General features: G+C 42.7%; 2 protein-coding genes across 3 annotated transcripts; one reads left to right on the top strand and one right to left on the bottom strand.

Annotated features, from left to right (window-relative positions):
• Positions 1–428: 428 nt before the first annotated feature.
• umodl1 (uromodulin-like 1) lies at positions 429–12,813 on the bottom strand. Its single transcript, XM_078787935.1, has 16 exons — positions 12,774–12,813; positions 12,450–12,692; positions 12,198–12,356; positions 10,726–10,853; positions 10,477–10,657; positions 8,656–8,784; positions 8,310–8,564; positions 8,118–8,230; positions 7,825–8,044; positions 5,659–5,796; positions 4,219–5,423; positions 3,976–4,136; positions 2,751–2,987; positions 1,639–1,795; positions 1,461–1,545; positions 429–908 (listed from the first exon to the last, which is right to left on the bottom strand). Exons 1-16 carry the CDS (start codon positions 12,811–12,813, stop codon positions 715–717), a joined length of 3,645 nt encoding a protein of 1,214 aa, XP_078644061.1. The 3' UTR covers positions 429–714.
• A 2,024-nt stretch (positions 12,814–14,837) lies between these two features.
• zbtb21 (zinc finger and BTB domain containing 21) lies at positions 14,838–24,317 on the top strand. Of its 2 annotated transcripts, none has more exons than XM_058087710.2 (2): positions 14,838–14,982; positions 17,825–24,317. In XM_058087710.2, exon 2 carries the CDS (start codon positions 17,827–17,829, stop codon positions 20,779–20,781), a length of 2,955 nt encoding a protein of 984 aa, XP_057943693.2. In that variant the 5' UTR covers positions 14,838–14,982; positions 17,825–17,826; the 3' UTR covers positions 20,782–24,317. The 2 variants fall into 2 exon arrangements, with proteins under 2 accessions (XP_057943693.2, XP_057943694.2); XM_058087711.2 differs by having other exon boundaries at positions 14,861–14,978.
• The last annotated feature ends 1,227 nt before the right edge of the window (positions 24,318–25,544 follow it).

Raw genomic sequence — 25,544 nt, 5'->3', positions numbered from 1 at the left:
GAAAGACAGGGGGGGCTGCACGGCGGTCTAGTGGTTAGCGTGCGGACCTCACAGCTAGGAGACCCGAGTTCAATTCCACCCTCAACCATCTCTGTGTGGAGTTAGCATGTTCTCCCCGTGCATGCGTGGGTTTTCTCCGGGTATTCCGGTTTCCTCCCACATTCCAAAAAAAACATGCTAGGTTAATTAGCGACTCCAAATTGTCCATAGGTATGAATGTGAGTGTGAATGGTTGTTTGTCTATATGTGCCCTGTGATTGGCTGGCCACCAGCGACTGCATATAGAAAATATACAAACAATAAACTAGGAAAAAGAGAATTTCCCCTCAACTTGCTCCAGGAGTTGTTGGAAAAGTTAACCCATTCATGTGCATGAGGTTGACACACTTTTATTGCTCTATTTCACAACAGGCACAATAATCTCTAATAAAAAAAAAAACCCTAATAAAACACAGGCTACTGTTTCGGCCATCACCCACGCTAAGCTAAACTCACTTCCTGTCCATGTCGAAACACATTTCCAACAGCACTCATCAGTATAAGTCTTATTTGGCTTATTTTCTGTCTACTATATTAGGTATCGCTACGGTAAAGGTGACTATAGGGGTGTTATTTCATGCATAGAGGGCTCTGATCATGTTAAAGGTATTTACAAGGTCATAAATATATTTTCTATACTATAGAAAAATATAAGTTGAGCTATAAGTTGGAGGTTTATGCCTGATTTGATGCCTCAATGGAGGTGAAGTTCTGTGGTTTGGGTTTGACCGTGAAGTTGTAATGTCCAATGCGATTCCTTTGGTAGTAGAAGAGGCAGGCGAAACCAACGATTAAGAAAAGCAGCACAGCAACTCCGAGGCAGGATAGTCCGATGAGATGGATTTGGTCATTTATATCCTCCAGCGGCACTTCTTTGGGAATCGGGAATTTAATGAATGAAAAAAAAAAAACAAGACACCATATTAGAGGCCATTCCAAAATACAGTGGAACCTTGGTTAGCGTCATTGATTCAGACTCTAACCAAAAATGTTACCGCTAAACCTGTTTTTATATTTTTATAATAATATTTTAACATGTAATGAAAATGCATATCAATATGTAAATGAACATTTTACTGTTCCCAAAGACAGGATGCGGTAGCAAGATCAACATGGACACCACCTGAATGTTTTGCCATGAGTTGTTTCTTGAATTCAATCATGTCTCTCACCTCAGTTGCCTAAAATGAAGAGCTGGTATTTTGATAAAGAATGTGAGAAACAGCCAGCCAATCAGGGATTAAGACAGTCATCACCTGACTTGTTTTAGGGAAAAAAAAAAGCAAAACCTTTAAGAGATATTTCACCAGATTGAAACTGAAGGCTGAGTTTGTGGCCTTGCAATTCTCTGTTTAAACACTAGGGTGCAGTGTTTAACCACAACAGCTGTTTTGCTTGCTGTGTAGAAAACGTCCACTCACCCTCCTCAGACATGAGCAAAGGGCCCGTAGAACCAAAAGCTCTTCCTATGGTGTGTGAGGACCGAGCAGTTCTTTGAACACAGTCCTGAAACAAAAGCTCAAGTAAAATTGGTTCCGAAACGGCTAAAAAAAAAATTAAAAAATGAAATTATAAATGCAAAACATATCAAACACTCACAGGAACGCAGGTATCAGATCCTAACTGCATGCAAATTTGAACTTGGCAGTGCAGATATATCAAGTTGACATTGACGAAGGAGAATATCTTCACAGATACCCGAGATGTGCTGGAGTTCCCGTTCATCAACACGTCGGTGTACATGTTGAGGGCACATCTGGAGAGTACGTTATTCAAATATTACATGTGGTCACTTTGAATATGCGATAATACACACGGCACTACACCAGTATGAGGCATGATGATAATGGAGGGGAGGCTCTAGTCACGTTTACATGAGGACTTTTTCTTTTTCCGAATGGAATCTTTCCGAAAAGTTATACATAAAAAGGAATATTCCAATCTTTACATGCAGCCCTCAAATCAAACAGAATAGTCAATGGAGCATGCGCAGTAAAACGTAAACATCAACATCACGTGATACCGACTTCCCCGAGTTTTTCTTTCACTTGTTGGAATAACTCCGTATTGACAGTTTTTTCGTTTATCCGGTCTTGAAATTTAGTTTGAATCAAAAACAAACTTTCCTTAGCAGTCCAGTGCCGATTGCTCGCCTCCATTTTTAAAAACGAAGAACGTCTCGAGCTGCCTGTTACGTCATATCTGAGCATGCGCTGAAAGAACACATCCGGGATATATGTAAACAGGAAAAGATCAAATTAAATCTTTCTAATATTTTATAATTAAACTCGGGACATGTTTTATATAGATATATATTTCATTTTTGAATAAAAACTGGAATTGTGAATAAAGTATAGAAGTGTTTGGATTCAGTTCCATAGGTGGCGCTAATGCACACGAAAGCTGCTTGCTAACCGCCAATAAACAACAGAAGAAGAAAAACACCACGAAGAAGAACGCAACCTAAAAACTTTTACAAGATACCTCAATCGGATTGGGGAAAGGAATATTCACCCCCTGTGAATCCGATTATATATTTGGGTCCATGTATACGTGGCTTTACCACAACCGCAAACTCCCATCAGAATAAACATTACTGAACGCTAAAGGGGTCATGGGGTCATGCGCGGTTACAAGGAGAAGAGGAAGTAACGGAAGTGTGACACGGTGACTTCCCAACATCATTCATACACATATCCCACTCGTCTTACCTGTTGTCTAAGAAGAAGTAGCGTTCATTGTCAGACGGATTTGGAGTGGGGGTGGCCCAGCACGAGGCGATGACCACTTTGATCTGGTCAGCTGACGTATTCATGCTGACCTCCACAACCACGGCCTCCTCTGGTGATAAACTGTAGTTGGAGGGTAAAGGCACTGTCCCGTTCAAGAGCTGCAATGTCACCCGGAACGACCCTGAGCCTGTGATCACATCTTTGAGCAGGTTATACCTGGAAAAACATGGAAAATGTGCCATCGAAAGTGAAAAGAAATTGAATGGGTTTCGTGCATCCATCCATCCATGCATCCATTTTCTTCCGCAGTCTTAGTCGGGAAGCCCAGACTTCCCGGTCCCTGGCCACCTCCTCCAACTCCACCGGAAGGACACCAAGGCGTTCCCAGGCCAGCTGTGAGACATAATCCCTAGGTCTGCCCCGGGGAATTTTCCCGGCTGGGCATGCCCGGAACACCTCACCAGGGAGGCGTCCGGGAGGCATCCGGACTACATATCCGAGCCGCCTCAACTGACTCCTCTCGGTCCGATACAGTGACCGGATTAATGCCGAGGCTGCACCGATCCGTCTGTCGACCTCACGCTCCCACTTTCCCTCACTGGTGAACAAGATCCCGAGATACTTAAACTCCTCCACCTGGGGCAGGACCTCATTCCCAACCCGGAGGGAGCACTCCACCCTTTTCCGACTGAGAACCATGGCCTCTGATTTTGAGGTACTGAGTCTCATCCCATACGCTTCGCACTCAGATGCAAACCGTCCCAGTAAACGCTGAAGGTCACAGCCCGAAGAGGCCATAAGAACCACATTATGGTTGTTATGGACCGGACTCCGTCAACACCTTGGCTGCGCCTAGAAATTCCGTTCATGAAAATTGCGAACAGAATCGGCGACAAAGGGCAGGCCTTGGCGGAGGCCAACGTTTACCGGAAACAGGCTGGACTTACTACTGGCAATGCGAACCAGACTCCTGCCCCATTTGTACAAGGGCCGGATAGCACGTAGTAGGTGCGCCGCCCATCCCGTACTCCCGGAGCACCGGGTTTCGTGCATGATGCCCCCAATTTTACGAGACTTCAACTCTGTGCATGTTTTTACTTTTGTAATATCGTGAATTATTTCCTATGCACAGTTTACATGAAGTATTAGTAGTACAACTTCATTACCACAATGCAGAGTAATCATAAAATCGAGCAAAACTTACCCCATAGAGCCAAAATCCGGGGACATGAGCATGCTTCTCATGTACATGCATATAATCGGAACCTCCAGGTGCAATATGGGTGCCTCCAGTGTTCCGTTGGGTGTATTGTATGGCTCCATGGTATTGAACAGAGTTACAGAGGCCATGTAGTAGGTGTCGTTCTGAAATACGATAACAGCAGAGTCATAATGTCAAGTCCCGTTTTAGTTGAGAGACAAAACTACAACATGTCCGATAACTCACTTGGATAAAAGTTGTAACGCACGTCATGTCATTCCACTCCACAGTCAGTTGAGCATGGCTGACGTTGCCCCCAGTGTTCCTGCATTCCGGCTGGCCCAGGTACAGAGTGCTTTCCCTGATGTTGTTGTGAACTAGAAAGTCTCTAGAGATCGTGACTGTGATGCCGCTGACTTTGCAGTCCACTGAAATGTCATCCAGCACCGAAGTCATTATACGGGATGTATCATTGGTGGCTAGGTGTCCAGTCATGGCGGTTGAATGACTGGTTGTTGTTGGCGAAGTTGTGGTTGGTGGACTGGTGGTGGTTGGTTCAATGGTCGTGGTTGTCGGTGCAGTCGTAGTGGTCATTGTTGGTGGACTGGTAGTGGTTGGTTCAACAGTCGTGGTTGTCGGTGCAGTCGTAGTGGTCATTTTTGGTGGACTGGTAGTGGTTGGTTCTACGGTCGTGGTTGTCGGTGCAGTAGTAGTGGTCGTTGTTGGTGGACTGGTGGTGGTTGGTTCAACGGTTGTGGTTGTCGGTGCAGTAGTAGTGGTCATTGTTGGTGGACTGGTAGTGGTTGGTTCAACGGTCGTGGTTGTCGGTGCAGTAGTAGTGGTCATTGTTGGTGGACTGGTAGTGGTTGGTTCAACGGTCGTGGTTGTCGGTGCAGTAGTAGTGGTCATTGTTGGTGGACTGGTAGTGGTTGGTTCAACGGTCGTGGTTGTCGGTGCAGTCGTAGTGGTCATTGTTGGTGGACTGGTAGTGGTTGGTTCAATGGTCATGGTTGTCGGTGCGGTAGTAGTGGTCATTTTTGGTGGACTGGTGGTGGTTGGTTCAATGGCTGTGGGAGTTAGTGCAGTAGTGGTCATTGTTGGTGGACTGGTGGTGGTTGGTTCAATGGTCGTGGCAGTGGTCATTGGTGCAATTGGTGTAGCGGATGTGGGCGCCATTGCAGTTGTTGATTCAGTAGTAGTGGTTGTCAATGCGATCGTTGTGGTAGTTGTTTGGACGCTGGTAGTTTCTGGTGCTACGGTGGTTGTTGTTGGTGTGTTTGTGGTATTAGTTGGTGGTAATGCAGGAGAGGTTGCTGGTGGTGGGATATGGATGGCGATTGCATGAGCGGTGATTGCCATGGTTGACTCTACAGTTGGGTCAACACTTGGGGCTGTTGAGGTTGTTATTTGAGCTGATGTGCTGAATGGTAATGTTGTTGTCTCCAAGGGAGCTGTACGAGACACAATGCAGTCGTTTAAAAAAGCAAAAAAAATCAAGTATACGTATCTGTAGGAAAGTCAGATCATGATGAAAACATCTTGGATGAAAATCAAATAGAACCATGACTAAGACAATATCCAAAAGCATATAACTGTATCTATTGGCAATCAACTAAAGAACAATGATACTAGGAATCTCATTGAAAAAGTGGAGGCATCAAGCGATACCGCCCTATGAAACACTACCTTGACAGGATCTCCCAGGTTTTTGTGGGTTTCGGTCCATAAATCCATCTAGACAAGCACACGAGTAGGAGCCCCAGGTGTTGACACATGTAGCCCACTGGGAACAGTCATTTCTTCCTGGAACACATTCATCGGAATCTACAAAAACAAAGCAAACAAAAGTCAAAGCCGTAAACCAAGACCTAATCAAAGTTCTCTGCCAAGACCTTGTCGAAGTCTAATGCCAAGACATAGTCAAAGCCCTATGCCAAGACCTCTTCTAAGTCTGATGCTAAGATATAGTAGTTAAAATACTTTACCAAGACATCGTTGAAGCCCGGACACTAAGACTTAGTCAAAGTCTTACCCCAAGACCTAGCCAAAGTTCTATACCACAACCTTGTTCAAATTCTGCAACAAGTCGAAGTCAGATGCCAAGGCCCAGTCGAAGTCTGATGCCAAGACCTAGTCAAAGTTCTATGCAAGACCTTCTACAGTTCTAAGTTCGAAGTCTAATGCCAAGACACAGTTGAAGTACTATGCCAAGACCTAGTCCAAGTCTGATGCTAAGATATAGTCAAAATACTTTTCAGAGACCGAGTCAAAATCCTACGCCAAGACATGGTTGAAGCCCGACGCTAAGACTTAGTCAAAGTCTTACCCCAACACCTAGCCAAAGTTCTATGCCACAACCTTGTTCAAATTCTACACCAAGTCAAAGTCCGATGCCAAGGCCCAGTCAAAAGTCTGATGCCAAGACCTAGTCAAAGTTCTATGCAAGACCTTGTCAAAGTTCTATGCAAGACCTTGTCAAAGTCCTAACCCAAGATCTAGTCAAACGTTGACTCCAAGACCGAGTCCAAATCCTTGATCTAGACAGCTGTGTGTTTTGCTCAGGCTAGCTGTTTTCCTGTTCCAGTGCTACGTATCCATTGTCGATATTTGTACTAGCTTCTTGATGACCAGTCTCCATAAGATCCTGTCCTGGCAATCCTTCTCCTTCTCTGGGTGTGGCATCTATGGTTTTCACGATGCTGTTTTTGCTAGGGAATGAGTGTGAATGGTTGTTTGTCTATATGTGCCCTGTGATTGGCTGGCCACCAGTCCAGGGTGTACCCCGCCTCTCGCCCGAAAGACAGCTGGGATCGGCTCCAACACCCCCCAGTGACCCTTGTGAGGATAAGCGGTAGAAAAATGAATGAATGAGTCATTTGAGTGTTAAGTTGCTGTGTGATGAATTTAGTGCTGTTAGTAAATGTGTTCTTTGAAAGATGACAAACTGTGTCAGACTGTTTACCTCTTGCGATTTTCGATGGGTTGACAATTTTTGACTCCAATTTTTTGGACTCCAAATTGTCCATAGGTATGAATGTGAGTGTGAATGGTTGTTTGTCTATATGTGCCCTGTGATTGGCTGGCCACCAGTCCAGGGTGTACCCCGCCTCTCGCCCGAAAGACAGCTGGGATCGGCTCCAACACCCCCCAGCGACCCTCGTGAGGATAAGCGGTAGAAAAATGAATGAATGAGTCATTTGAGTGTTAAGTTGCTGTGTGATGAATTTAGTGCTGTTAGTAAATGTGTTCTTTGAAAGATGACAAAGTGTGTCAGACTGTTGACCTCTAGAGATTTTCGATGGGTTGACAATTTTTGACTCCAATTTTTTGGACTCCAAATTGTCCATAGGTATGAATGTGAGTGTGAATGGTTGTTTGTCTATATGTGCCCTGTGATTGGCTGGCCACCAGTCCAGGGTGTACCCCGCCTCTCGCCCGACGACAGCTGGGATCGGCTCCAACACCCCCCAGCGACCCTCGTGAGGATAAGCGGTAGAAAAATGAATGAATGAGTCATTTGAGTGTTAAGTTGCTGTGTGATGAATTTAGTGTTGTTAGTAAATGTGTTCTTTGAAAGATGACAAAGTGTGTCAGACTGTTGACCTCTTGAGATTTTCGATGGGTTGACAATTTTTGACTCCAATTTTTTGGACTCCAAATTGTCCATAGGTATGAATGTGAGTGTGAATGGTTGTTTGTCTATATGGGATAGGCTCCAGCACCCCCGCAAACCTTGTGAGGATAAGCGGTAGAAAATGAATGAATGAATAAAAATATATCGACATGCCCCAAACTGCTTATGGACTGGACTTTGAACCCCCCCCCCCCCACATAAAATATAAAGCAACATACCATGAATGCTTGTGTTGTTTTCATCCACGATGTATACGGAGCTGTTCATTAGGGCGTAAATCAGAGCTGTTGACGTGTTTGTGATGTCCTGGTTTGGGTTGGGGTTGATGATTATGGTAAAGTTGACCACCACGCTACCGGGAGAGAAGCTTCTGATCTCGATTCTCACGTCACTTGAATTCACCATGGCCTTCAAGTCCCGGCTGAGTGAGCGGTAAATCTGTGAAAAAAAGTGAAAATGTACGTTATGTTCGCGTTGTCGTCGTATTTAAAGACCACTTCCACATTCATACCTCCTCTTTGATGCTCGCGGTGAGGTTTTTGTAGGCCTGACTGCTGGCGTTTTGTAGGTCATGGGTGAACGGGATGTTGGTAAGTCGAGCGGTGGCGTCAAGGGTTTGAGCATCTGCACAGGAAAAGAAATTCTATGATTGATGCAGTAGATACGCAACTGCGGTTATACTTCCTGGTTATACTTCTCTTACCAGTTTTGAGTGCAATAAACAGAACATCTTGGCTTTCGTTGGAGTGGATCTTAACAGTGACGTTGTAGTAGACCCCAGGTTGAAGTTCCTTTATTTCCATCATAGTTTGCTCGGTTGTCCACATGTCAATAATGTCTGAGCCTTCACTTAGAACCACCAGAAAGGTCTGCTGTATCAGGGTTAGGCTAGACCAGTATACAGAAAAAGAGGTCCCGGTGATGTTGGCAGACTGTAAGTTGCTGATGCCAGGAAGGGCTGAGAAAAAGGGCGGAGGAAAGGATGGATACTCCTGTTACATTAGCATTGCATTAGCATTGGCTGGTCCACAATATAATATCTTACTTACCAATCAGATCCTTAGTGGAACTGTTTGGTGCAAAAGTTGTCGTAGAAGTCGTCGTGTCGTGGGTGTTCCTCGGAGCGATGAGACCACGCACGGTGGTGTTGGTGGGTAAAGGGCAACACCCTGGGACCTCTGTGGCGGAGGACATGGTGATGTCGTGAAGGTAAATGATGAAAATGTGACTTGACTTGACTATAACTGTTTTGCATATTCATTCACGTTCTACCGCTTATCCTCACGAGGGTCACGAAGATGCTGGAGCCTATCCCAGCTGTCTTCAAACGAGAGGCGCGGTACACCCTGGACTGGACGCTAGCCAAACAACCATTCACACTCACATTCATACCTATTGACAATTTGGAGTCGCCAATTAACCAGTGGCTAATAGTCTAAAAATAAAGAATTCATTTCAAGAAATGCTGCAAATGTTTGACAGACAGTATGAATGGCCTGCAAGAAAATACGTGTCACAAACGGCAATTCCACAACTTCACAGAGTGAATGATGATAGTGCAATATTTCCTTTACTATATCATGATATGGTATCATAATTTTTGGATTATTAATATTAATATATTTTGTGGCCGTATTCAACCACAAAACAGTAATTCATTCATTCATTTTCTACCGCTTATCCTCACGAGGGTCGCGGGGGGTGTTGGAGCCTATCCCAGCTATCTTCGAACGAGAGGCGGGGTACACCCTGGACTGGTGGCCAGCCAATCACAGGGCACATATAGACAAACAACCATTCACACTCACATTCATACCTATGGACAATTTGGAGTCGCCAATTAACCGGTGGCTAATAGTCTAAAAATAAAGAATTCATTTCAAGAAATGCTGCAAATGTTTGACAGACAGTATGAATGGCCTGCAAGAAAATACGTGTCACAAACGGCAATTCCAGAACTTCACAGAGTGAACGATGATAGTGCAATATTTCCTTTACTATATCATGATATGGTATCATAATTTTTGGATTATTAATATTAATATATTTTGTGGCCGTATTCAACCACAAAACAGTAAGCTGTGAGGTCTGTACGCTAACCACTCGCCCGCCGTGCAGCCCTTACTTTCATTATGTCTACTATATTGGGGAATATGAGTGTAAAGTTGACTATAGGGGTGTTAGTTAATGTCTAGAGGGCTCTACTAATGTTCATTCATTCATTCATTTTCTACCGCTTCTCCTCACAAGGGTCGCTGGGGGGTGTTGGAGCTGATCCCAGCTGTCTTCAAACGAGAGGCGGGGTACACCCTGGACTGGTGGCCAGCCAATCACAGGGCACATATAGTAGACAAACAACCATTCACACTCACATTCATACCTATGGACAATTTGGAGTCGCCAATTAACCTAGCATGTTTTTGGAATGTGGGAGGAAACCGGAGTACCCGGAGAAAACCCACACATGCACGGGGAGAACATGCAAACCACACAGAGATGACCGAGGGTGGGGAAAGACAAAATAAGAAGCCAAAAAGTTACCACTTCCACACAAAATAGGAGGAGAACTTCATTTATTTTCTACCGCTTATATTGAAATGATTCTATAGTTAGTAAAAGGCTTAGAATTAAATATAATGCATCGATTGTGTAAATAATATGTCCAGTATGAATGATCTGTGATATATAAGAGGAAGGGGGGGGGGTATGCGTGACTAACTCGGATGTAATTTTCCACCATAGCAGGGAACATCCCAAAAAAAAATAGCCGCGGTGACGACTGAGTCATTCTCTCCTGAATGCCATGTTCTCTGCACAAATCACACATTCAAACCTCACGAGCTGCCTCCATCACTGCCTGTCCTCCTCACCTTCCACGGTCACAGCCGACACCTCCTGGATGTGTTTGAGGAGAACGTGGAGCTTAGCCGTGACGTTCTGCAGCGAAAGGTCATTGCAATCTATCAGCATTGAAGTGGCGCTTCTATACGGATGCACGGGCCACGTGGAGAGATAATAAACCGGCAGGTCAGACTGCAGTGCTCCGGTTACCTGTTCAGGAATGAAAAAACTGCGTTTTAATGTAAAAGTACACAAATACTGTAGCAAGTATGCGGTACCATTGCTTGGAGTAATCTTGTGTGGTTGAGAAGAGCTCCATCTTTGGATTTCAGCTTCCGGTAATCTGTCTTCACAGTCACTGTTGCATTGAAACGACATCCGCCATCCTCTGTGTAATTACGTGAACCTGATGACAATGATATATTTTTTTACGTTCGAGTCCCTACAATAAAGCAATTACCCCTTTAACCTATAGTAACTAGTGGGGCCCAGCTTTGGGACTCTAGCAAACCACAGTGAGAGCCATTATTCGCAATTGGCGGTGAACAGCGGCAAAAATTATCCTAAGAAGTAATGATGACATTCAAGAGGTCACAAAAGACCCCACAACAACATCCAAAGAACTGCAGTCCTCATTTGCGTTTACATATTAATGTTTACATTTGTTGGATGATCTGAAACTTTTAAGTGTAACAAACATGCAACATTTAGGAACCAGGAATCAGGGGGAAAGGCTGCACGGTGGTCGAGTGGTTAGCGCGCAGACCTCACAGCTAGGAGACCTGAGTTCAATTCCACACTTGGTCATCTCTGTGTGGAGTTTGCATGTTCTCCCCCGTAGAAAATGAATGAATGAGTTCTCCTCCTATTTTGTGTGGAAGTGGTAACTTTTTGGCTTCTTATTTTGTCTTTCCCCACCCTCGGCCATCTCTGTGTGGAGTTTGCATGTTCTCCCTGTGCATGTGTGGGTTTTTTCCGGGTACTCCGGTTTCCTTCCACATTCCAAAAACATGCAGCAGGTTAACAACAGGTTAATTAGCGACTCCAAATTGTCCATAGGTATGAATGTGAGTGTGAATGGTTGTTTGTCTATATGTGCCCTGTGATTGGCTGGCCACGAGTCTAGGGTGTACTCCGCCTATTGCCTGAAGACAGCTGGGATAGGTTCCAGCTCCGCGACCCTCGTGAAGATTAGCGGTCGAAAATGAAAGAATGAGTTATCCTCCTATTTTGTGTGGAAGTGGTAACTTTTTGGCTTCTTATTTTGTCTTTCTTATTTTGTCTTGCCGTTTGTGACACGTATTTTCTTGCAGGCCATTCATTCATACTGTCTGTCAAACATTTGCAGCATTTTTTGAAATGAATTCTCTATTTTTAGACTATTAGCCGTTAATTGGCGACTCCAAATTGTCCATAGGTATGAATGTGAGTGTGAATGGTTGTTTGTCTATATGTGCCCTGTGTAATTAAATTAAATTAAATTAAATTGAAAAAAATATATGAGAAAGGCAGGAAGTGAACAAATGTAACAGTTACTGATTGTAAAAGTACCAGATGGAGGGGTAGGATTGAATAAGCTTCTTCCTACTCCTTTTGGACATGTGGAACTGGGAACTGATTATGGGATGCATTCAATTGTAATCTGATGCATGTTCAAATGTAATAAAACCATTAACATTACCATATTACAATACGTATATATTGTATGTATACAATGAAAATGGGAAAAAAACTAGTCCAGTATACTAACTTGCAGTGCCAGTACACAGAAAGTCACCCGATTTTTCGCAGCATTTTTCCCAGCCTGGACAGTCGATGTCCCAGTCACAGTTGTCGCCACCGGAATAAGATCCGTTTGCTGCTGGACAAGACCCAGGTTTGGTTGTGAAGTCCTCGCTCCGGTTTAAAGCTACATTCAAATGACATAATTAGTAGGAACTTGGGAATACCGAAACATCATTGTACAATATTCCCATCACTAGCTGATGTTCTGCACACTTACACAGAGCACAGTAGCTTCCGACTTGTACGTAACCATCGCAGCATCTGGTCACCGGCACCGTCACCGTGCTGTATTCAGTTTGGTGAACTATTCGGTAAAGTGTCGCTGGGCATGTCATCCAAGACAGCCAGCCTCCGCAAGGCTTTGTGACGGTATAAGGAATCTTTCTCACAACCAGGGAACTCACAGTACGGGTGTGATTGTACACACATAAATGGTAGCCCGACGGAGACAGCATTTCTCCTTGAATTAAAAACAGTGTAAAAATACTATTAGCGATAGCACAAAATATCTTTATAATATCAATACTATGTTGAGTCGTACCTGTTTGTCCACTGCAAAGAGCCGGAATGGCCGATAGCATCGCGACGACGAGCATCGAGGGCATTTTTGTTTAGGATTTAAGTCTTGTGTTTAACCGCAACATCATAGGTGCATGTTTCTCATTAAGATTATCACCGGTAGGTGTACTGAAATCCTTAGGGGGGGGTTCTTAGCTCACCCCCCCCTCCTCTCTTTCTTATCTCTCACTCAAGAGTCACAAAAACACAACAGACAGCAAGTTTTGGGTGTATTGGAGATGTATTAATTTACGTAGTCCATTTATTTGTGCAAGGCAATTACAATATATTATCATATTTTATGGTACCTGTACCTTGAATGTAAGATTTTTTTGCTTTTTCTTATACTAATAATGCACAGGTCTTATTGTTATTTTCTTTCTTTTTTTTAGACATAGACATAAACATAGATATAGACTTTCTTTATTGTCATTGCACAATAATAACACAGCAGTGAAATTGCCAACGAAATGTCGTTGCCTGGCTCCCGTGTAATAATAAAAAATAAAAAATAAAAAATAAAAAATAAAAAATAAAAAATAAAAAATAAAAAATAAAAAATAAAAAATAAAAAATAAAAAATAAAAAATACAAAATAAAAAATAAAAAATACAAAATACTAAGGTGGAGAATAAATAGATTCCATCAAATATGTCATATCAAAAATGTTAGACTAGTAAGCATGTCTTAACACCCAGGGAGACAGTGTTGGGGGAGAAACCAGTGTCCCCAAAGATGTGGTTTCCACGCAGGTAACCATGTTGACACTAACAGCGTGCGTTTGCCTTCAATGTCATGTGACGTGACAAAAATTGCAATGTCATACATTGCATTCTTATTCTGTGTAATAATGATAAATAACCATGTTCTCTAACATGTGTCTGCTCCTCTCGTTCGGGTAATTTAACTTGCTGCGGTTGAAATCCGGACAATGCGTGTGAGTTGTGGGGATTCAAAATTGGGTACAATTAGGTCAAGGTGACAAATTCAAAATCACAAGTTGACTGAAGTCCAGTTTTATTATATACAGTTAGTCACACATGAGAAAAATGAAGACGTAAGCATTAGTCGTGGTGCAATCAGTGTCGCACCTTATTGCATCACATGACTGTTGCCAAGTAATGCTGCTGACGGGAACGGGCCTGCAAAGGAGATAAACAAGGAAGCATGTCCCCACTGATGTTATAATGACACAAGCTTACTGACATGCAATTGTAGATAAATAGATAGACTTCCTTTATTGTCATTGCACAATAACACAACGCAATTAAAAAAATAAAAATAAAAATAAAAATAAAAATAAAAATAAAAATAAAAATAAAAATAAAAATAAAAATAAAAATAAAAATAAAAATAAAAATAAAAATAAAAATAAAAATAAAAATAAAAATAAAAATAAAAATAAAATACAACAAAATGCTGTTGACTGGCTACCGTATAATAAGAAATAATAATAATAATGTAGAGAATAAATAGATGACATTAAATATGCAAAAGAATGTACAGCATAAACAGTAAATTGCACAAATAATTTAAATAATTTTGAATAAACAATAATATTATGACTATTAAGTCGAGAAACTGCAAGGTGAGTTGAAACTAGGTATGCACTACTATGCATTACTATGCAAACTTTTAATTTTTGTAGTTTCAACGTTTACCTGTTACTGTAAATATATATGTTATGTTTTATAATAAGAAATTGATCATGTCGACTTGTACTAGTCCAACAAAAGTGTGTGCACCCCTGCTACACATGTACAATGTACGTACAGTAAATACTTATATTTATAAATTGACTAAAATATTATGTTTTACACGTGCATCTATGTATAAACATTTCTATATTTCTACTAGGAGGTAGATATTTGGCATTTTTCAAAGTAGCTCGCAGGCTAAAAAAAAAAAAAAAGTGTGAGCACCCCTGCAGAGCTCTAATTGAAAATGAAAATGGTGTCGGTACCACTTTAAATGAGCTCTAACGTCAGGTCCTCTCTTGGTCCCGCCCCGCACAGCGTTCATCCAATCGGAGCGCAGTGCACGTGACGAGCTTTCATTGCAATGACCTCATCCCTGGTGTGGGATGACGTCAAATTCAAGATGGATGGAATCACGACCAGTGCGCAGAAATCCAAACAACACTGAATACAGTCCCTGTTGTTTGGATTAAGAGAACTTAAACGCGAGGGTTGGTAAGACGATAATTCTATTTTAAGTTGACTTAAAAAAAATAGACTAAAACATTGTTGGTAGAGTACCATGTACGGGGAGCGTTTTTTTTTCCTTTTCCTCCCTGACGTAACTCAAAGGGGCAGTTGAGCTGTTGTAAAACCGGACCAGCTACAACCTGTTTAGCTTGGGAGTTGCGCCTCGTTGTTGTCCGTCAACATTAAAAAAAGCCACCGCTGACGGAACGGATAGCGGACTTAATGTTATTTTAAGCTTTTCCTACCGACGGTTGTATTCAATGGAGTCCAAAAAAACGCGCCCAACTTTTCCCCTCGCCTCGCGCCATTCACGGTTTAGCCTCACGAGATCACAAACGTGCCGCCGCTGTCTGGAAGCATGGACGCGGTGTGTTTTTTGGTGGGAGAACTTGGTGGGAATGTCGTGCGAGGCTACGCCACGTCCCCTCGGATGAGCTAATGCCACAAAGCGTTACCGGACTTCCTCGTAGACGAACGGCACGAGTGACGACTCATAAGTCCGCTGTCTTGAGGGGGGGGTTAGCGGTTAGTTTGGCACAAGTGAAAGAGAACAAATTGTACCCTTGAAATGACGTGGCCAACTTAGTCAACAACTTGTTTACAGCACGAATGGCGTTCATCTCTTAAATGAGCAAAAAATGCTAATTTTCAGCCAAACTATTGAATATATTCCTACGAGTAAACTTGTAGGCATCATCTTTAAAAATGGCCAAGTTCCAATGCTCTACCTACGAGAGGAAATGTACAAAATCAGTGGCGTCTTGAGGCTTATTTTAGGGGGGCTTCAGATATTTTAAATTTATTTTATTTTAAATAATGTAATATTTTTTATTGATATTTTTTTTAATTTTTATTGATTTTTTTTTTACTAAACAAATCTCTTGATTTCATAACATTTCATAAAATAGGGCAAAAGCAAGCCAATAAAGCAGGCTAATACTAACCTATTACTAGTAGTAGTAGTAGTAATCAGAAGAAGAGTAATGATAATAGTAATAATAAAAGGCTATTTAATATTATAATAATGATTATTATATCATTGATCACTTTTGATTTTTTTTTTAACAAAAAAACATCCGACAAATTTCATAAAATAGGGCAAAAGCCGGCTAATAAGCAAGCCAATAAGCATGCTAATACTAGCTTAAGAAGAATAATGATGATAGTAATAATAATAGGCTAATTAATAATATAATAATGATTATTATGTAATTGATCACTGTTGATTTTTTTTATTTTTTATTGGTTTTTTTTACAAAAAAATATCCGACAAATTTCATAAACTAGGGCAAAAGCAGGCTAATAAGCAAGCCAATAAGCAGGCTAATACTAGCCTACTACTACGAGTAGTAGTATTAGTAGTATTAGTAATAGTATTAGTAATAATCAGAAGAAGAATAATGATGATAGTAATAATAATAGGCTAATAATATAATAATGATTATTATATCATTGATCACTGTTGATTTTTTAAAATTTTTTATTGTTTTTTTTTAACAAAAAAATCTCAGACAAATTTCATAAAATAGAGCAAAACCAGGCTAATAAGCAAGCCAATAAGCAGGCTAATGCTAGCTGTAATAATCAGAAGAAGAATAATGATGATAGTAATAATAATAGGCTAATTAAAAATATAATAATGATTATTATATCATTGATCACTGGACAGAATGGTTGCATGCAATGTCCTCAGAACTTAGTGACGCCCGTGTATAAAATACATATTTTAGGCATGCTCAGATTCCGATACCGATCACTGACCGTTTGGTGAAGCTACTCAAAATCACCTGTCCATATACGAGACCCCTGTGATGCTATCACCATCATAAGGCTGGACACACATGTTTATACATGTGCACATGTTTATGTTTATTAAATCATGACACACAAATCATTTTTTATCATTTTTGTTATAATTAACATAATAACAAGACAGTAAAGTTGTTCACTGACACTTGAAAAAAGCTAGTACATACCCCATGAATGTGATATCCACTTGTGGCAAAAACGAGCTCCAAACTAACTTCATTGCTTGTTTGTTTTCTTTTAAAAACACTGTGTGGGGATGGGGGGTCTCAGTTGGAGTCCAAAGACCAGCAGCTAAACAGATAACTAGCGAGCTAGGTAGCTTGTACAGTCAATGACAGCTAGCAAAGTGTGTAAACAAATCAACAACTGAGAGGTAATCAAACACTCTGGCATTGATTGGCGTAGGCTGTGACGTTTTGTACGGTAATCAGCCGATATTGATCAGCGGGAGCATCCCTAATATGTTTACGATATTTATAAATGGGAGTATTTATGTACTCTGTACATGCACATCAGGGGTACACACACTCTTTCAGCATGCAAGTTACAATTTGACATGATGTGTCTGTTACTATAAAACGGGGCTCTTCAATTAGAATTGAGTAAGGTCCGTTTGTTTTTTTTCACGGCGTAGGCCTGAACCTCATATTGCCTCCTAGCTTCTAAGAAATCGAATGTAACGAAACCCTGCACGTCACCTTATTGTTTCAATACAACTCAATTATCCTGGCACCTGAATTGCATTTAAAAGACAAAATAAGAAGCCAAAAAGTTACCACTTCCACACAAAATAGGAGGAGAACCCATTCATTCATTTTCTACCGCTTATCCTCACGAGGGTTGCGGGGGGTGCTGGAGAATATGCAAACTCCACACAGAGATGGCCGAGGGTGGAATTGAACCCTGGTCTCCTAGCTGTGAGGTCTGCGCGCTAACCACTAGACCGCCGTGCCGCCCTGTGATATATTCTTTCCTAAAAAAAAAAAAAAAAAATCTTCCTTTTTGTGTTATCTTTCAGCAATGGAGAGCCTCGTGCACTACAGCAATCCCGCGCATCCCCTCTCGGTGCTGGGGCTCCTCAACGAGCAGCGCCTGCGGGGCCAGATGTGCGACGTGGTCCTGGTCGTGGCGGACCAGCGCTACCAAGCCCATAAAAGCGTCCTGGCTGCCAGCAGTGAATATTTCCAGTCCCTCTTCACCAGAACGGATGACGCATCACCCAAGGTCGTAAACCTGGACTTCTGCGAGCCGGATGCCTTTGAGATAGTTCTGAATTATATTTACTCCTCCTCGCTTTTCGTGGACAAAGGCAGCCTTTCAGCAATTCAAGAGCTGGGCTACAGCCTGGGAATTCCGTTCCTCACCAACATTGCGTCCGCAAGGCCGCACGCGTCCTATTGCGTCTCGAGAAAACGGCTGTCGTTCACAGACGGCGACGAGAATGACGCGCAGACGAGGAGCGTCATCGTGTGTCGTGTCCGCAATGACGCATCCACGCTCACCCGTACAAACCATCAGGCGAAAACACCGGAGAGATCGTCATCATCATCGTTGTCTCTTCTCACCGAGCCTCCATCAGAACATCAGAACTCGGAGCCGATCACAAGTAAATCACCGGAAATGTGCGAAACCCCCGACAGGAAGTCCACCTACCCGTACACCTCCATACTCAAAGGGAATCCATCTTACATGTCTTCTATTAGACCCCAACTCAAAACATCTGCGTCCTTCAGCGATGCTGAGGTTCAGCACATCAGGCTGCCGTCTTCCTCCGACCAGGACGTGACCGAGGAACCCGCGGATCAGGAGCCTCACGATAATACCAAAGCGGCTCTTCAGGGCCACGCCTCCGAGCTGAGCCAATCCATCGACCGGAGCGGCCCGCTCATAAAGAGCCTCCTCCGAAGATCGCTCTCCATGGACAGCCCCGTTCCGGTCTTTTCGCCGACTCTGGAGCTCAAGGAGCTGCAGAATCACGAGCAGTCCGAGTCGGAGAGGTCCGCTCACAACGGAAACGCCAGAACATCTCCGCTCGTTCTCAGGTCCAAGCGCCCCAGCAGACGCGACGAGGAAACTCAAGTCGAGTCGACAGAGTGCGTGAAAGCGGAGCCCAGCAGTCCGCTCGCCGACCCTCTTGATATCATCCGAATCACGGTCGGAGAAGCGTTGCCGGTCAACCTCAAAGATCTGCGGACAAATTTCAATCAGTGTTCCAAAACGAGCTTCACTCCCCTTGGGAAACGAAAGGAACGACCAGATAATAGACGGTACCCGTTTAAGAAGAACAAGACATTCAAGCCGCATCCCGTCTCCTCCGACGACAACGCGTCGTCGCTCACGTCTCACAGCACCGGCGACGATCAGGAGAACAATATGGAGTCGCTTCCAAGCAAGATTTTCACGTGCTGGAACTGCTTCAAGGTTTTCAGGTCCAGCGCCGGGCTGCACCGCCACGTCAACATGTACCACAACCCGGAAAAGCCGTACGCGTGCGACATCTGCCACAAGCGCTTTCACACCAACTACAAAGTGTGGACGCACTGTCAGACCCAGCACGGCGTCCTGCAAAACCCGGCGTCGTCTTCCAGCTCCCCCGGGACGGAGGACCGGTTTCAGAAGAAGCTGATAGACATCGTGCGAGACCGAGAAATCAAGAAGGCGCTACTCTGGAAGCTGAAAAGGAACAAGCAAGCGTTGCAGTCGCCCGCGCTCGCCAAGCAGCGGTCGCGGCCCAGCTTCGTGTGCCCTTACTGCGGGAAGGTCTTTGCGTTCCAGTCTCAGTACAGGCAACATCTAAGGACGCACCCTGCAGAAAAAGCTGACCGCGACACAGCCGGGGAGCACGTCCTCTACCGGGAACAGGACGCGGCGGCGCAGCAGAAGGACCCCGACGGCGGCGTTTACGCCTGCCGACTTTGCAACACGAAGTTGCCTTCGCTCGCCGAGCAGGGCGATCACGAGCGAGGCTGCCGCCATTCCACCGTGTGCCCGTACTGCGGCCTCCGATTCTCAAGCCCGGTCGTCAAGAAGGACCACGAGGCGCACTGCAAGTACAAGAAACTGACGTGCCTGGAGTGCATGCGGACCTTCAAGTCCTCGTTCAGCATCTGGCGCCACCAGGTGGAGGTCCACAACAACAATGTGATGAACATGAAGGAGCAGATGAGTCTGAGGCAGCAGGAGCACAGCGAAGAACATTACACCAGCGAGCATCTCACGACCGAGAGCAACAGCTACAACGACTCCTCGGGTACAACGATGTACGACTCGGAGGACTCGTCGTCGTTTGTGCCCGAGGACCTCAGCATGGGTCACCACGGGAAACTGGTGGTGAAGGAAGAGCCGCTGGAGGAGGCGGTGAGCGAGAGGGAAGAAACGGACGCCGGCCACGCCGGCGCCGAGGAACCCGGCGTGTGGCCGTGCGAGAAATGCGGAAACCTCTTCAGTTCCCGCAAAGACCTGGAGCGCCACCAGGAGCTGCTGTGCCACATCAAGCCCTTCATTTGCCACATATGCAACAAAGCCTTCAGGACCAATTTCCGTCTTTGGAGCCACTTTCAGTCGCACATGTCGAGCGCGAGCGAGCCCCGAGTGAAAGACGCCGACGACGGCCCCCCGGTGGCTCTATCCCCGTCCCCTCCTGCGCCACCTCAAAACTCTGAACGACGCTCCCCGCAGGCCTCCGCGCTCGCGGCGGGCGACGACGAGTCCAGCAGCCCCGAGCCGTCCATGTCGTTGGCGAATAACACCAAGATGACTCAACCCGAGCGGCCACCCAGCAGCCACAGCCCCTTGTCGAGGTCGAACAGCGTGGAAAGCCCCGGCAGCGCTCCGAACTCGGACACCCTCTTTTATCACGCACCGTCTCTCTCCGCCTTGGCGTTCAAGAGGCAGTACTTGTGTAAGCTCTGTCACAGAACCTTCAAGACGGCTTTCAGTCTCTGGAGCCATGAACAGAGTCACGGTCATGTGTGAGCATCGCGGATGGTTCTAGAAGAGGGGGATCATACGTATCGTGATCACAAAAAAAAAAAACAAGACTTTGAATGTATAGCTTAGTTGCTTGCCTCCAGTATGTTATATTCAAGTGGCCATGTTGACTCGGGGTATTATTAGGGACACGCTGAAATATAGTCAAAATATGACAAAACAGTAGAGCTATGAGAATAATGTCGAAAAGTTATTCATTCATTTTCTACCGCTTTTCCTCACAAGGGTCGCGGGGGTGCTGGAGCCTATCCCAGCTGTTTTGTACACCCTGGACTGGTGGCCAGCCAATCACAGGGCACATATAGACAAACAACCATTCACACTCACATTCATACCTATGGACAATTTGGAGTCGCTAATTAACCTAGCATGTTTTTGGAATGTGGGAGGAAACCGGAGTACCCGGAGAAAACCCACGCATGCACGGGGAGAACATGCAAACTCCACACAGAGATGGCCGAGGGTGGAATGGAACCCTGGTCTCCTAGCTGTGAGGGCTGCACGCTAATCACTTGACCGCCGTGCAGCCCCCCGTCTTTCAACAGAAAAAAAAAGGTTTAGTAATAAGCAAAATAACATGGCTAAGTTTCAGGAAAATATCTGTTCCTGACTAAAACAAATTTGAAAAATACATTAAATTACAATACAAATACATTTCAAGCATTTAGAGACCTCTAAATTTGAAATAACACCCCATAGTCACTTTACCAGCAAAATAACATAGCTAAGTTTCAGGAAAATATCCGTTCCTGACTATAAAAAAATTGAGAAAAATACATTACATTACAATACAAATATATTTCAAGCATTAGAGCCCTCTAAATTTGAAATAACACCCCCATAGTCACTTTACCAGCAAAATAACATAGCTAAGTTTCAGGAAAATAACCGTTCCTGACTAAATAAATTTTTGAAAAATACATTACAATACAAATACATTTCAAGCATTAGAGCCCTCTACATTTGAAATAACACCCCTATAGTCACTTTACCAACAACCATTCACACTCACATTCATACCTATGGACAATTTGGAGTCGCCAATTAACCTAGCATGTTTTTGGAATGTGGGAGAACATGCAATCTCCCCACAGAGATGGCCCAGGGTGGAATTGAACCCTGTGCTCCAAGCTGTTAGGTCTGCGTGCTAATCACTCGACCAACGTGCAGCCCGGAAAGTTACAACATTGTCATATTTCAGCTTAATTTAGTATATTTTTTTCTTTTTGCAGTGCAGCTGTAATAATCTTATATAAACATGAATGTGCAAACAAGTGCTAGATTATTATTATTATTTTTTTTTTTGGTTTTAGAAATAATTTTCCGTACCAAATGATGATCAATATGATAGTTGTATTAGTTGCCTAATTGTATTTGCATTTGTGTGTCGTGCAAGAGAGCAAGGTTGTGACCAATGTGACTTCCGCTGTACCACATGTGACTTTATTAAGAAAACAAAGAGGTATTATTACGTATAATTCATAAGTGCTTTTATGTTCGGAGGCCGCAGTTCAATTCTAGGCTGAAAAGCTTTTTCTGTTGTTATTATTGTATCACATATCTTTCTTGGTGCAAGTGACTCTCGGGGTAGATCAGTAGTTTTTTTGCCTTTTTGTATAAATAGGGATTGTGCAGTTTAGAACCGTTACATATGCCTGTTTTTTTAATTTTTTTTTCCATATTTTATTTTTGTATTGTAATTCATGTAAGAAGAGCAGGTATTATATTACATGCATAGCATCTCAGGTTGAAAGCATTTGAGAACACTGATAATATTCATTCATTCATTTTCTACCGCTTTTCCTCACAAAGGTCGCAAGGGGTGCTGGAGCCTATCCCAGCTGTCTTCAGGCATGTCAGAGGCGGGGTACACCCTGGACTGCTGGCCAGCCAATCACAGGGCACATATAGACAAACAACCATTCACACTCACATTCATACCTATGGACAATTTGGAGTGGCCAATTAACCTAGCATGTTTTTGGAATGTGGGAGGAAACCGGAGTACCCGGAGAAAACCCACGCATGCACGGGGAGAACATGCAAACTCGAGGGTGGGATTGAACCCTGGTCTCCTAGCTGTGAGGTCTGCACGCTAACCACTAGTCCGCCGTGCAGCCCCCCGTCTTTCATCAGGAAAAAAAAAGGTTTAGTAATCAGCAAAATAACATAGCTAAGTTTCAGGAAAATATCCGTTCCTGACAAAAAAAAATTGAGAAAAATACATTACAATACAAATACATTTCAAGCATTAGAGCCCTCTAAATTTGAAATAACACCCCCATAGTCACTTTACCAGCAAAATAACCTAGCTAAGTTTCAGGAAAATATCCGTTCCTGACTAAAAAAATTTGAGAAAAATACATTACATTACAATACAAATACATTTCAAGCATTTAGAGCCCTCTAAATTTGAAATAACACCCCCATAGTCACTTTACCAGCAAAATAACATAGCTAAGTTTCAGGAAAATATCTGTTCCTGACTAAAAAAAAATTGAGAAAAATACATTACATTACAATACAAATACATTTCAAGCATTAGAGCCTTCTAAATTTGAAATAACACCCCATAGTCACTTTACTAGCAAAATAACCTAGCTAAGTTTCAGGAAAATATCCGTTCCTGACTAAAAAAAATTGAGAAAAATACATTACATTACAATACAAATACATTTCAAGCATTTAGAGCCCTCTAAATTTGAAATAACACCCCCATAGTCACTTTACCAGCAAAATAACCTAGCTAGGTTTCAGGAAAATATCTGTTCCTGACTAAAAAAAAAATGAGAAAAATACATTACATTACAATACAAATACATTTCAAGCATTAGAGCCTTCTAAATTTGAAATAACACCCCATAGTCACTTTACTAGCAAAATAACCTAGCTAAGTTTCAGGAAAATATCCGTTCCTGACTAAAAAAAATTTAGAAAAATACATTACATTACAATACAAATACATTTCAAGCATTTAGAGCCCTCTAAATTTGAAATAACACCCCCATAGTCACTTTACCAGCAAAATAACATAGCTAAGTTTCAGGAAAATATCCGTTCCTGACTAAAAAAAATTGAGAAAAATACATTACATTACAATACAAATACATTTCAAGCATTAGAGCCCTCTAAATTTGAAATAACACCCCCATAGTCACTTTACCAGCAAAATAACCTAGCTAAGTTTCAGGAAAATATCTGTTCCTGACTAAAAAAAAATTGAGAAAAATACATTACATTACAATACAAATACATTTCAAGCATTAGAGCCTTCTAAATTTGAAATAACACCCCATAGTCACTTTACTAGCAAAATAACCTAGCTAAGTTTCAGGAAAATATCCGTTCCTGACTAAAAAAAAATTGAGAAAAATACATTACATTACATTACAAATACATTTCAAGCATTAGAGCCCTCTAAATTTGAAATAACACCCCCATAGTCACTTTACCAGCAAAATAACCTAGCTAAGTTTCAGGAAAATATCCGTTCCTGACTAAAAAAAATGAGAAAAATACATTGCATTACAATACAAATACATTTCAAGCACTAGAGCCCTCTAAATTTGAAATAACACCCCCATAGTCACTTTACCAGCAACATAACCTAGCTAAGTTTCAGGAAAATATCCGTTCCTGACTAAAAAAAAAAATGAGAAAAATACATTACATATGTCCGAGTTACTCATTTGGGGAAAAGGGTGGGTGCTTTATGCAACTACGGGTGATAACATCAGGATCAATGAAGCACACGGACTTTCTCGCACCGTCGTCAAATCGTTCCACAGCTGTATTTTCCGGAATATCGCATCGGTGAAAAAAAATTTGCTATGAAATGTAAAAAAAATTTTGCATTTATGTATTTATTTTGAAGTTAATCTCATGGAAGTTGTTCGCACACACGGCAACAGACTGAATCGGTGTCCAGTGTATTCATGCAGCGCATTAACACTTTGCTATATTCCGTATTTCAGTGATTTTCAGCCACTGTGCCGCGGCACACTAGCGTACCTTGAGAAACCGTCAGGTGTGCCGTTGAGGAATTATCCAATATCACTTTTTATAATTAACATTTATTAATCATCATTTGCAAATATTTATGTCAATAGTATACATGGACCCAAATATTCCAATTGCATTTGGTTTATTTGCTCAAACGGAAAGAATTGAACAGGGATGGAATATTCCTTTTAGCAAGATTGAATTTGATCTTTTCCTGTTTAAATTCATCCCGGTTGCGTTCTTTCAGCGCATGCTCAGATTATGACGTAACACGCAGATCCAGACGTTCTTCCGTTTTAAAAATGGCGGCGAGCAATCGGCATTGGACTAAGCAAAGTTTGTTTTTGATTCAAACTAAAAATTTCAAGACTGGACAGACGAAAAACTGACAATACGGAGTTATTCCAACAAGTGAAAGAAAAAAAGTCGGTATCACGTGATGTTGATGTTTACGTTTTTACTGGGCATGCCCTATTGACTATTCTGTTTTGATTTTCACGGCGCATGTAAACAAGAGATTGGAATATTCCTTTCCATGGATACCATTGTTTCCCGAAAGGTCATTCGGAAAGAGAAAAAGTGGTCAAGTGTCTGTGGTGTAAAGACTAGCATAGCAATGTAATATTGGTCCGTGTGGCAACACCTGCCTTGTTCCTCCGATTAGACTTATTGATGCACGTGTGAGGTCGTGGTGACATTTTGGAACATTTTTGGTTAGCGGTGTGCCGCAAGATTTTTCCAATGTA

Source organism: Doryrhamphus excisus, linkage group LG21 (assembly GCF_037039965.1).
Source record: "Doryrhamphus excisus strain RoL-2023G ecotype Guam linkage group LG21, RoL_Dexc_Guam_v1.1, whole genome shotgun sequence".
NCBI classification, from domain to species: domain Eukaryota; kingdom Metazoa; phylum Chordata; class Actinopteri; order Syngnathiformes; family Syngnathidae; genus Doryrhamphus; species Doryrhamphus excisus.
The sequence above is the reverse complement of the archived record's forward strand: the minus strand, read 5'-3'. Positions and strand labels throughout refer to the sequence as shown.